This window comes from Rhineura floridana, chromosome 9 (assembly GCF_030035675.1).
Source record: "Rhineura floridana isolate rRhiFlo1 chromosome 9, rRhiFlo1.hap2, whole genome shotgun sequence".
Lineage (NCBI taxonomy): Eukaryota > Metazoa > Chordata > Lepidosauria > Squamata > Rhineuridae > Rhineura > Rhineura floridana.
This window is the reverse complement of record NC_084488.1, coordinates 12,401,631-12,413,995: the sequence shown is the minus strand read 5'-3', so window position 1 is coordinate 12,413,995 and position 12,365 is coordinate 12,401,631. Positions and strand designations below refer to the sequence as shown.

At 45.0% G+C, this 12,365-nt stretch overlaps 1 protein-coding gene across 1 annotated transcript in view; it reads left to right on the top strand.

Annotated features, from left to right (window-relative positions):
* The first annotated feature begins 3,412 nt into the window (after positions 1-3,412).
* PPARGC1A (PPARG coactivator 1 alpha) overlaps positions 3,413-12,365 on the top strand; it is a 931,093-nt gene continuing 922,140 nt past the window's right edge. The window contains exon 1 of the mRNA XM_061583991.1: positions 3,413-3,872. Coding sequence (XP_061439975.1) covers positions 3,768-3,872 — 105 coding nt within the window. The 5' untranslated portion in view covers positions 3,413-3,767. The remainder of the gene's footprint in view (positions 3,873-12,365) is intronic.

The following is a 12,365-nucleotide window of genomic DNA, read 5'->3' as shown; positions in this document are numbered from 1 at the left end:
TGTTGGGAGATAGGGTGGAAACCTGCTTATTCCCCTTGTTCTCTTGCCAGCTTTTGATACTGTTGACCACAGTATCCTTTTGAATGTCTCAGGGAGGTGGGGGTTGGGTGCACTGTGCTTCAGTGGTTCCGCTCAGGTAGTTAGTAGTTATGGGAGGCTACTGTTCGGCACCATGGGAGCTGTCCTGTGGCATTCCATCTTGTCCTCTGTGCTATTTAACATCTATGTGAAGCCGCTGGGATCTGTCATCAGGAGGTTTGGAGTGAGGTATCATCAATATTCAGATGGCAACACTATCTTTCCATTGCATCTGAATTGGGAGAGGCAGTTGAGGTGCTGGACCAGTGGTGGGCTGGATGTGGGCCAATAAAGTGAGGCTAAATCCTGCAAAGACAGAGGTGTTACGTGTTCAGAGTTCTCATGCCTGGGAGGTGGGGAAATTGCCTGTTCTGTATGGGGTTGCACTCCCCTTGAAGGAGCAGGTCTGCGGCTTGGGGGTACTCCTCGATTCAGCATTGTCAGTGGAGGCTCAGGTGATCTCGGTGACTAGGAGACCCTTTTTCCAGCTCCGGCTGGTTCTCCGGCTTCAGCCCTGTTTGGACAGAGATGACTTCGCCACAGTACTGCATGCTATGGTAACTTCCAGACTGGATTATTGCAATGCGCTCTATATGGGGCTGCCCTTGAAGGCGACTTGGAAACTTCAATTGGTCCAAAATGCAGCAGCCAGATTACTGGCTGGGGCTCCCTTTAGATCTCATATAACTTGTTTTAAAACAGTTGCTTGGGTTGCCAGTTTGTTTCTGGGTGCAATTCAAGGTGCTCATATTAGTGTTAAAGCCCTAAATAACTTAAGTCCCAAATATCTGAAAGACCACCTCCTTCCCTATAGACTTCTCAGGTGTTGAGATCAGAAGAGGGGGCACTTTTGGTAGTTCCACCACATTTGGAAGCTTGGGGGGGGGGCTGGGAGAGGGCATTCTCTGTAGCCCCTAAGTTGTGGAACTCCTTCCCCACCAAGCTGTGTCTGGCAGCTTCATTGTAAAGGTTTAGGCAAATGCTGAAGACATACCTCTGTACCCTGGCCTTTGAGAGCTGAGATGTGTATTTTTAGGACCCATCTTATTTTGTGATTTTAGGCTGTTTTTGTTTTTAATGCTGTATTTTAAAAGTGGGGTAACCTACCCTGGGACCTCTGGGTGAAAGGTGGGCGGTGGTGGTGGTGGTGATGATAATGATAATAATGTGCTTTTAGAAGCAAAAAGAGTTGGTGTTGACTGGTGTTTCTCTCCCAAGACGGCAGGAAACTTAATAAAAAAACAGCATAAAGTAATGCAATTTATTTTGCCTCTGTTTCTGGCAAATTGGAGTGTAAAAGGACAGGGCAGAAGCTTAAAAGAGCACACTTGGAGAAGCGGGACAAATTATTAATTTTAAAAAATATTACAGTGCAATCCTACACATGTCTATTCAGAAGTAAACCACATTGAGTTCAATAGTAGTCATGTGAAAATAAGTGTGTATAGGATTCAGCCATAGTTACTGTAAGAGAAGCTTCTTGATATTATCATTTGATCACCTTTCTCTGGCCAAGACTGGATGTGCCCTGCAGTTGTATCTTGGTGTGAATAATCATTCTCCCTTATTATTTGAGATTTTCATAGATCAATTGCCTGTTTAAATTATTTATAATATATTTATTTTACATGTTTTGGTTGTTGCTATATAATAAACTATATATTCAGGCATTGAACTTTAAAAAGTCCATTCAAGTAAAATAGAAACACATGAGGCTGTCTGTACGATTTATAATCTTAGTGCATGTTTACAGGAAGCAAACACATTGCTAAGCTCAAAAGTGTATGGTAGCAAGATGCACTTCGTCACCCTCTTTTTCTATGATGTGGGCTCTGAATACTGGGGTAAGTAATCCAATAGTGTCCCATCTTCAAATAATCATATTCAAGAGGTAGCGTGGAACAAGGGCTGCCATATATAAAACACAAATTTTTAAACTTTCCTTTTCCCTGGAGCAATCAGTTGCCTGTCTGTGAATTGCCTGCCGGACGCTACCAATAATGTTTCTTATGATAACTGGGTGCAGGGGCTTTTAGAGAGAGTTTGGTCTCTGGTTTGTGGTTTTTTTCAAGGGGGCGTGTCGTGTGTATTGCGGGAGTCGTTAGACCTCTTTATCTTCTACGTGTTTATACTGAACTCTGCCTGAAAGAATATACCTGCTTCTGAGGTTGCAATCTTTATGCACACTAAAACCTCTTGAACTCAGTGCGACTTCTGAATACAAATGCATAGGATTGTGCTAGTAGTCTCGAAAAGAAACAGCATATTCCTTCTTCCCTAAAGCTGTGACTTTTGAGCTTTTAAATTTTTTTAAAGATATGTTTTTATTAGTACCTGTATATCAATCCCTTTGGCGAGGAATGAACCCCCGCTACACCCCTTTCTCCACTCCCAGCCCTTAAGAATGGCTGGAAGTCTAGGGGTGAGTCCCTGTTATATACAGTGGTGGCAAGATTAATATGATCAGGGGTGAGAAACGCACTGAGAACATGCTCAGAAAGTGCTGCCATTCAGGCAGTATTATAAAATGGTTTCTGGGGATTCAGAAATATATCCTATGCAGACACCCACCAAGCATCATGTTGAACTCTGGCCTGGTCCAATGATAAATGCACCCTATACATGCCCAGAGAGAGCCAGTGTGGTGTAGTGGTTAAGGTGTTGGACTACAACCTGGGAGAGCAGGGTTTGAATCCCCACATAGCCATGAAGCTCACTGGGTGACCTTGGGCCAGTCAGTGCCTCTCAGCCCCAGAATACCGCTTACCATGAAAACCCTATTCATAGGGTCGCCATAAGTCAGAGTCAACTTGGAAGGCAGTCCATTTCCATTTCATACATGCCCTATGAAGAATGCCCTATGAAGCCAGTTGCCTGGCCTAAGCTGCCTTACCTCAGGTGCCATAAAATCAGCTCATCACATGCTCAGAGGCTCTCTGTGCTCTGTCATTTGGCAGAGAGGAACCGGGCCTGAGCTAGGTACCAGTGTATGCATTCTGCGCCTGCTGGGAGGCTCACAGCAACAGCACATTGAAAACAGAGTACGTGGGCTAAAATCCTGTCGGCAGCAGTATCTCCAACTTGAGCTTGGCCGCCCCTTTCTCCCCCCGTCCCGCACCGGCGCACCCCGATGCTATGCACGTGTACTCCGCAGCAAGTTCCCCCCTCCTCTCTCAGTGAGGGCTCGCTTCCCCGTTCGCGTGTAGACCCAGCCTTTATGTGGTTGTGGGTGCTGCAGATTGGGCAAGTGCCTCTTTCTGCACATCTCGCTTGCTTGGCCGGAAGGAGGGAGCCTGGGTAGGCGGCGGGGAACGGAGAAAGGTCGCTCCGTCGGCGCCGCTGCTGCGTGATTTAGCAGCAGCGGGCTATTGGTAGCACACAGCCTGTCCCCAGCAGCGGCGGAGTGAGCGCGCCCACGTGATTCCGGTGGTGGCTCCTGACAGTGCCTCTCCAAAGAGCCGCACACCAGAAGGCACCGGCCAGAAAGCCCCGCTGCTCTGCTCTCCCGCCACGCTTGTCTCCCTTCCCCTCCGTCGTGCGCGCCTCGTGAGTTGTTGCCGCCAAAGCGAAGCCGGCAGCCCAAGCAGCAGCAAAGAGTTTTGCCGAGGCTGCCCGCCCAGTGCCGCGCGCCGTCTTCCTCGCCAAGCGCTCGAGCGTCTCTCCGTGCACCCGGGGAGCGAGAGGGAGGAATGGCTGGCTGCGGGCTCTCTGAAGATGCCGCCTTCTCCGTTGCCACCGCCACCGCCTCCTTCTGCAGCCTCACCGCCTCCTGGGAAGCCCCCTTCAGCCACCAGGTAAAAAAAAAAAGCAGCACAGTGGGGGGAGTGTGCGGGGAAAAAATGTCAGCGTTGTGTCTCGTTTCGACGCCTCTTGGTATCGCTCTCGGCTAAGCCAAGCCGGCTTCTTTCTTGGGTGGGCTGTTCCGTGTGTGTTTCAAGGAGCACACTAAGCTTGATGTCTTTTTAATGTTTTCACGCCCCCTTTCCCTAAAAGATGTACATGTGCGCGCGCGTGCGTGCCGGTACAAACACCTTTCCCTGAGGTAACTGTGGGGAGAGAAAGAGAAGGATGCTCGTTACCCAGAAACAACTCCAGAGCACAACAAGGCAACTGGAGCAGAACCTTTTCCAAGTCCCTTTCTTCCCCGGCTGAGTCCTTCCCCTTCTCCCTGTGAGGGAGGAGAAGAGTCTAGCTGAGGTGAATTTGTTGCTCCCCGGGACCTTGTCACTTTCTGCCCTCATCATCCCCTTTCCTCGAAGGAGAAATGTGCTAAAGACCCTTCTGCCTCTTTCCCAGTTTTCCTCACATTTTCAGTCGTAAATGGTTTTCTCATGCAACTCCCTAGGATACAGACCTCCATGTGGGAACGCTGGGCCTCCCTTAGATATCAAAAGCATTCCGGTTCCCTTCTTCCCCCGCCCTTGCTCCTGCTCCGGTCTCCTTTCCTTATCCCCAACCTTCCTACTTAACTTTGATGACTGTGCAATGCAGAGCTTGCACTCAAACAACAACAAAACCCTTTTCGATTTCTTATCCCTCCCCGCCGTTGCTTTTAAAGCCCAGTAAGAGTGCTTTTTTAAAAATGATGTGGTGGGGGGAGGTACAATAGTAATATAATTTCTGTGGGAATTTGTTAAATGTCTGTGAAGAGCGATTTTGAGAGCTCCCCAAACGTCTTTTGGATTAGCTTCTGTAGCAGGCTTTTGCTGCCCCTACTGCTTGTTCAGTGGAAGTCTCCGGGCAACCAGTCATTTCAGAAACTATGTGCAGTGAGCTTGATTTTGGGGGGTTGTGGAGGTTTGTCTGAAGGAAGAAAAGTTGGCTTTGTAGAATAAGAGGCTTCCGAATAAGGTAAGATGCCTCAGCAGTTACAGTAGGTAAAGCAGTATTCAAGAAGGAAAGAGAGGCAGGTAACACCCTTCACCCCTTTTTTCTCCCTAGCTAGTAGAAAGGATGGGGGACATCTCCTTGGCAGTGTGCCTGCCTGTCAGGTGGTGGTGGTGACGGGTAGGCTTGTGTGCTCCTTCCCCCTCTACTGGGGGCAGTGTGTTGCTTAGCTCATGGAAAAACATGCAGCTTGCAGCCCTGGTTTCCAGGAGACTAAAATCCCCAAACTAGCTGTTGCCAGTTTAAGGTTACATCTCACAGCCCAGGATCAAGACACTGCACATTTCTCTCTCCCTGTCTCCAGGAATTGTTAATACAAAACTCTTTTTCTTTAGCAGCCAGTCTGAGAGCTCAGACCTTAAGGAAACCAAAGAGACAGACTGGAAAGGAAGGGAGCTCAGCGGCACAGAGTATTATTGATGGGGGCTTTTGGAGCCCTGACAACTGTGTTGTGTTTCACCTTAAGTAGTAGAATAAGTACTGAACTCTTTAGCATGTCTCTGGGTAAGAGAAAATATTTATCAGCACCCAATAAGGAAGGCACCTGATGTCAGGTCAGTGTGATGGATGACTATGCAAGTCCACACTGGGCAATGAGGAAGGGTTTTTAGGTAGGGATGGGGATTACTATTGCTGATGGTAGATAGGTTATTTTGCCTTTTATTCCCACCCACCATGCATTCAAAGAAAATACTTTCAATATAAAATAACACCTAGATGATTTCATAAAGTCAGCTTTTGCAAAGATGGATAATCATGAAAACGAGCATGACAATATAGTTGCTTAGTTATGAACATGTGGAAAAATCCATTCGATGGGTCAAACTGCCATTCAGATTTTTCTTTTGCTTTATTGTGTTTGCCCCCATTGAAAGGTTTAAAACTGGCAAGTAGAAATGGGTACCTTATCACTGGCATTGTTATTCATATATTTAATATAGCATGATATGTTGAGCATTAATATAAGCACATCTATGCAGCAACAGTGTAGTTTATGAAGAACTTATTTGTGGTTTGTAAAAGCAGACAATTTAATTAAGCTTCCTATAGAGAAGGATGTTGGTAGGTAAATCATTCAATATGACAATTCAAACCAGTTCCTTTAATTAAAAATTGTTTCCTTAAATACTTTTTAACTTTAAAAAGTGGATAAATGTCAAACATTAATTCCTTTCTAATGGGTATCTTTTTTCAAAAAAGGGATTTCAGTTTGAATGGAAAACTAGGAAAAATTACTGATAAATCTATAGCTGCTCACTTCATGGAACATCTGACTAATGCTGAATTTTTTTTCATGCAAGACTAATTTGGAATGATTTATTTTAGTAGGCCTATAAACTCTTGAAATGTGGTACACAACCTTCAGTTAAATAGGTATGATGCAGAAGGTTGGTGGCAAGCAGGGAACAGGAGGCTTAATCATTGTTATTTTCATAAGAAAGGATGGACACATTGGTTTCCTTTTTTACAAATTAAGATATATAAATATGCTACATTTGTGTATGTAGACATATTCTATACCCCCTCTGCTCCTACTCCTCATAGTCTTATTATCTCAAATGACCAATTGTCATATTCATCTAGTACAGAATAGCAATTGGATGCTCATTATCAGTTTGCAATAGCAAACTATCTAAAAAAGATACAACATTACTTTTATATTAGTGATGTTTTTTATTAGTAAAATCTAGCACTAAATGTCAGACATGGTTTAGAATTAAATGTCAGATATCACTTTTTGCTTAAGGTGATGTGCAAGTGTACAAGCTATATCTCCTCTCTAAATATAACAACACGAGCTATCCAGATAAAATTTGTCATATGTAGTAGTCCATTTTTGTTTAGGGGAGGAAATCCTTAAATTTCAATATACCACAAAAAGGGTAAGCCGTCTGTAGTGGGGAAAACAGATTTTAATTCCTAGATCAATATGATGCACTCTGTGAACATCTAATACCATATAAAAGCATTCTTTGTAAATATCAATAGAAATTCAACCAGGACTTGCTAAATCTGTTCCTGGCATAGCATAGTTGTGTGTGTGTGTATGAGTAATACAATTGTGCATAAACAAAGCAACACTTGCATTATATAAATATCCAAGTAGAGGAGAATGAAGAGAAATCTTGTGTAACTTTCATTTAAATCTCTACAAAGTAGAAGAAATTCTTCTGATTTCAAAATCTAATATTATAGTACAGGTTTTAACTTCTTCTTTTTTCATTTCTGTGACATAAACCTTTCTGTATCTTTCAGCACTTAGATGTAGACCATGATTTGTTGAGAGTGTTCTTCCAGGAAACTACTCTTTGTAGCATGCGTAGAACTGTCACAGAAGAGCTGTACCTGGGAAATTGTATTTGATAATACAAGTATCAAGCTGACTGTTCCAAATTAAGATCCAAATGCATCCATCATTAAAAAAACCTATTGTTGAACCTGATCAGGATCAAAAGTGCTGCTCAAGAACTTGTAGTTGTCCAGTAAGATTTTTTCCAGTACCCTCCTCCCATCCCCACTTTCAGCACAACTGAGAAAGGAAAATAGGGAAACTTGTTGTACTGGGCCTAAGCTACCAGAGAAGCTGGCATCTGAATTTTGAGTTCTTTGCATGGTCTAGGGTTGGCACTGGGAGCAATCTAAGGTCTTGTATCTTTAACAGCTGTATTACAGGCAGAAATTCAACAGGTTTAGCATTTTCCTATATGGAAATACATTTATGAGAAACACTTCACTAGTTGAGATTCTGCCTATCAGACATCTTATTACTTGGTTACTGATTAATTACTGATTAATGTTTTCTGTGGAGGAAGGAGAAGTCCCACTTGAACTATGTTGAATCTCACAAGGTGCTTTAAAAAGCTAAAAAATAAGACAGCCCGGCTATCTTCAGGGATAGGGCTAAGACAAAGTACTAAGTCAGTATTATGTTTTGCTTCTCCAACTATTGGTGTTGATCAAATGGGCTGCAAGGAGCATAGAGGCTGGGCTTGTGCTGTGCAAGAAAAAAGAGCAACAAAGCCTGGTTTCATGGTATGTCTGAATGTAGCCTAGAAGAATATCTACAGAAACTGAGGAAATGCTGTAAAATGTGCATTTGAAATGATCTCGATGATTTCAGCGTTATTGCATTAGTTTAAAAGTAGGGTTACTAGACCTCTGGCTTTCTGCCAGAGACTCCGGCTTTCAGGGGTGCTCTCTGGTCTCTGACCAAATCACCCCCAAATTTCCGGCTTTCCAGACTCCCACCCAGCATCACATGCGTGTTTGACTTCCAGCCATGCATACGCTGAAGGCTTCGGCTGCCCCTTCCCAGGGGAGTCATCCTCGCTCTCTGCTTCCTGGGAAGGGGTCTGGGGGAGCACTGCCTCCCCTCTCTCCTATTCAGCAACCAGCCACTGCTGCCGCCGCATCCCTCCCTCCCTGGTCCTGCCTCACCCCACCTCCTCCTCCTGTTCGGCATCCAACACAAACTTTAGCTGGGAACTCCCTCGCCCAAGAAGCAGTGCGCAGCTGCTGTGGCAGGTGGAGGATCACCCGGGCAGCTGTGGGGCGTGCCTGGGCAGTGCACAGGCAGGCAGGCAGCTGTGCCATGCATGGCTCCCCCTGGGCAGAGGCAACGGTGGCGGGGCTGGAGGGCGGCAGCGGGCCATGCAGCCAGGCTGCAAGCTGCTTTGCATGTGCAGCCTCTCGCTCTGCCTCACCTACGTCTGCCACAGCCTTATGGGGGCCCCCAGTGCCCTCTGTTCCCCATTTTGCCCCCAGCCCCTCCCCTGCCTCCTCACTGCCATTGCCTCACGAGGGGAGCCCCTCGTGGCTTTGGACGTCTCCACCGCTGCCACCGTCTGTTCCGTAGCAGCTCCAAAGCCCCTGGCCCCAGCGGCTCCCCAGACCAGGACCTCAGCAGCGGAGATAGCAGCGCCACTGCCTCCTCTTCCTCCTCCGCTGCCGGCCCTGAAGGCTCCTCTATGGCCATGCTGGACTATGGGGAGAAGCAGCTGCCACAGGCCCTCATCATCGGTGCTGCTGGAGGATCTCCGGGCGCACCCCCGCATCCTCTGCCTTATGGTTGAGGGTCTTCAAAGGCTGTCCAACTGCAGCTCCCTCATTATTATTATTATTATTATTATTATTATTATTATTATTATTATTATTATTATTATTATTATTATTATTATTATTATTATTAATTCAATAGCCTGTCAAGGACCCGTGAGCTTCAAGGATCTGAGGAATCTTGAAGGTGTCAGTTGGAATAGGAGTGAAGAAATTGGCTGGTTTAAGCTCCTGGCAGTTGTCATGACTATAACTAGGGTTGAGGACAAGAAAATAAAGTATATAGTTTCTATAAATACTGATATTGCTAGAAACTCCATCCAGGTATCTGGACAATTATTTATTATTTATTTATTAGATTTGTATCCTACCCTTTCTCCCAGTAGGAGCCCAGGGTGGCGATTACTGAATGAAACACACACACGTGCATGCATACATGCACACACAGAGAACTACAGGATTCAGGCATGAAGAAATAGGAAAAGATGGATGTAGTTGCCTCATTCATGTGCAGCTCCTAGCCACAGGGAAGCAAGCTACAGACTGTGTCTGAAGGTTAGCTGCATGGAAATATGCAGAAGAGCGAGAGGAGATTATTGGTTAGGGTTATAGTTTTTGTTTGTTAATTTATAAACTGCTTAAAGCCAAAATCGGCTTCTCAGTGCACTTCAGCCAAACTGAAGAAAAGCCTTCCTTTTCCCCATAAATACTGAAGCGAAATAGAAGGAAATATTAGGAGCCTACACACACAGGATAAACCAAATTCTTCCAAATTTGAAGCAGCAGTAGTATTGCTTTTCTACATATATATGTATTCTGAGCTTTTACACAATCATTTATGTATTTATTTATTATTCCCATTTATAGACCACTTACTATCTAAAAGATCTCAAAGCGGTTTATAATAGAATACACAAGGTACAATAAAAAAATCAAATTAATTTACAAAGCAAACGTAAACAATATCCATATACATATACATAAACAGTATAAAAGTCAGCGTTCACCAAGGGAATAATTTAGAATCATGTCTTGAGCAGCTCCTTTCACATCACTGGCTAGAAAACAGGTTCACCTTCTAGTGTGTCAGAAATTTGTAAATGTCTCAGAATGGGGGGGTGATTAATACAAACATCATGAGGTTAAAGTCCTTCCCCCATGTTATTTAGGGGGGTTTCAGGAAGGGGAAAAGACTTGCTTTTCAAAAATCTCCCCCTCCATCCTATATATAGCAATAAAATGCTCAGTTTCAGGCTTGATAGCCCCAAATATGAGACTTCTAACACTTTATAGTGCAATTTCAGGAGGGTAGGAAAGAGGCGGGAAAGCCCCCCCACTGAAACCTCTGTCCCTCTATGAGTCCTAAACAAAGTTTCTGTTACAAGTTGGCTGGGTACCTGACCAGGATCACTGTTAGGGGCTAGGGATATACTGCATCCCTTTGCTGCAGAGTCATTGGCGATCACTCATGGCCGAGTAAGATTTTCTTCCAAGATAAGGTCTATAACAGCGGGTCTGTAAGTGACTGTGGAGGCCAATTCTGGATCCACACAGCCTCCCAGAGTTGAGGAGATAGATTTCCAGATGGATTTGCTTGGAAGACACCTGTATGTGAATTTGTTTTATGTGGGGAGATCGGTGCATGACGATCAACACACAATCTTGACAGAAAAAGGCTTTGATCCAATGGCATGGGATACCACAACGATTGAAAGTCTTTTATCTGCTGCAGCCTTCATCCGCCTTCACAGCCGTTGTAACATACACATTGTTATCCTCCACCTGTTCTGCCATTGAGGACTTTCTTGGATCGTTCTTTGTCTGGTTCCTCTCCCTTGACCGTAACGCCATGGGTGACCCTGCTGGGAGTACATGACTCGCTCACAGGTTTCATTGGAACACACAAGCCCACTCACCACTATAAGGTGACGGTCCAGCGAGGGGGCTGCAGAGTACCATTATTCCTTCTAGTATGGAATGTGGCTGTAAAGCTGGACAAGCAGCTTTATGCTAATCTCTAAAATGCATTGCTCTCTTCAAGTGTTAAAAGTCAAATGCTCAGACTCTAGAAGGCATTCTCTGAGCATTTGACAATGCTTGAAAGGCACAATGCCACCCCTCTTCTGCCTGCCATCCCTCCCCTCAGGAGAAACAAGATTTGTCAAAGGGATGTGCACAGCTGAAGAGGAGAGCAATAGGTGTGAGCAGAACTAAGATAGGCGTGATGGAGGTCTGCTGTGACTCCCTTGATTTTTACTGGCAGTAATTCAAGCATCGTCAAACACCTTTGTATCAAATGCTCATTGCATTCCCTACTGTGTTTACAAAACAAGAGCTTTATTATAGTGCAGTGGTTCCCAACCTTTATGAGTATGGAACCCCCTTTGTAAGCTCAAAAAAATTCGTGACCCCCACCACTAATTGTAATTTTAGTCTCTGTTAATTGAAAAAATGGTGCATGGCAAAATCACATCTCCAAATATCCCTTTCCATAAAAAGCTCCCTGCAGACAGGGAGGTGTTGCTTTCTTTTCTTAATGCAAAGGTCCAATCAAATTGGTATCCCCCTCCCCACCCACACACTTAGTTTGAAGATGTACAGTCCTGTCTCCCAACACAGTGTTGAGCTGCTGAACTTTTTTTTTTAATTGATAAGCAGCAGTGTGGTGGTGATGGGGATACTAGATTGTGCACTGCAGACAACAGGGTGTATGGATTAAGTTGGATGGTTAGTGCTTTTAAGCCTTGGGATGAACTGATGACTTGGTTAGTGTGCATTTCATAGAATCATAGAATAGTAGAGTTGGAAGGGGCCTATAAGGCCATCAAGTCCAACCCCCTGCTCAATGCAGGAATCAAAATCAAAGCATTTGGGGAATGAGAGCGGAGCAGAAGATAGATCAGTGCACGCACACACACACAAACACACCTGCCACTCCTGCAAGCATCTGCAGGTGTGCATACATTCAGGCACATGGGAGGGGGGAAGCCCTCAACTGCCACAGCATCTTGGAGAGAGAGATTGGGAGGGTAGATTGTAGGTGGAAAAAAGGGGGGATGAAGGCACACACACTTAGCTTCAGATATGGGGGCGAGCAAGTTCTGGGCTTTCTTACTGCTCCTTGGCTCCATCTGGGCCGAAGGCAAGACCTGGGTGACTTTACAAATAAGAACAATTTTTTAAAGGAGGTGGCAGTGAAGCAGGAGCCAAGAAAGGCAGGCATGTAGACTGCTAGGAAGGAAAGGGGAAAACAGCATTGCTTTTTTTTCCTTCATGAAAAGCCCTCTCCTCTTGTTCTGAGCAAGGGCATCATCAGCAACAGCAGTGCAAGGAGATGGGAGTCA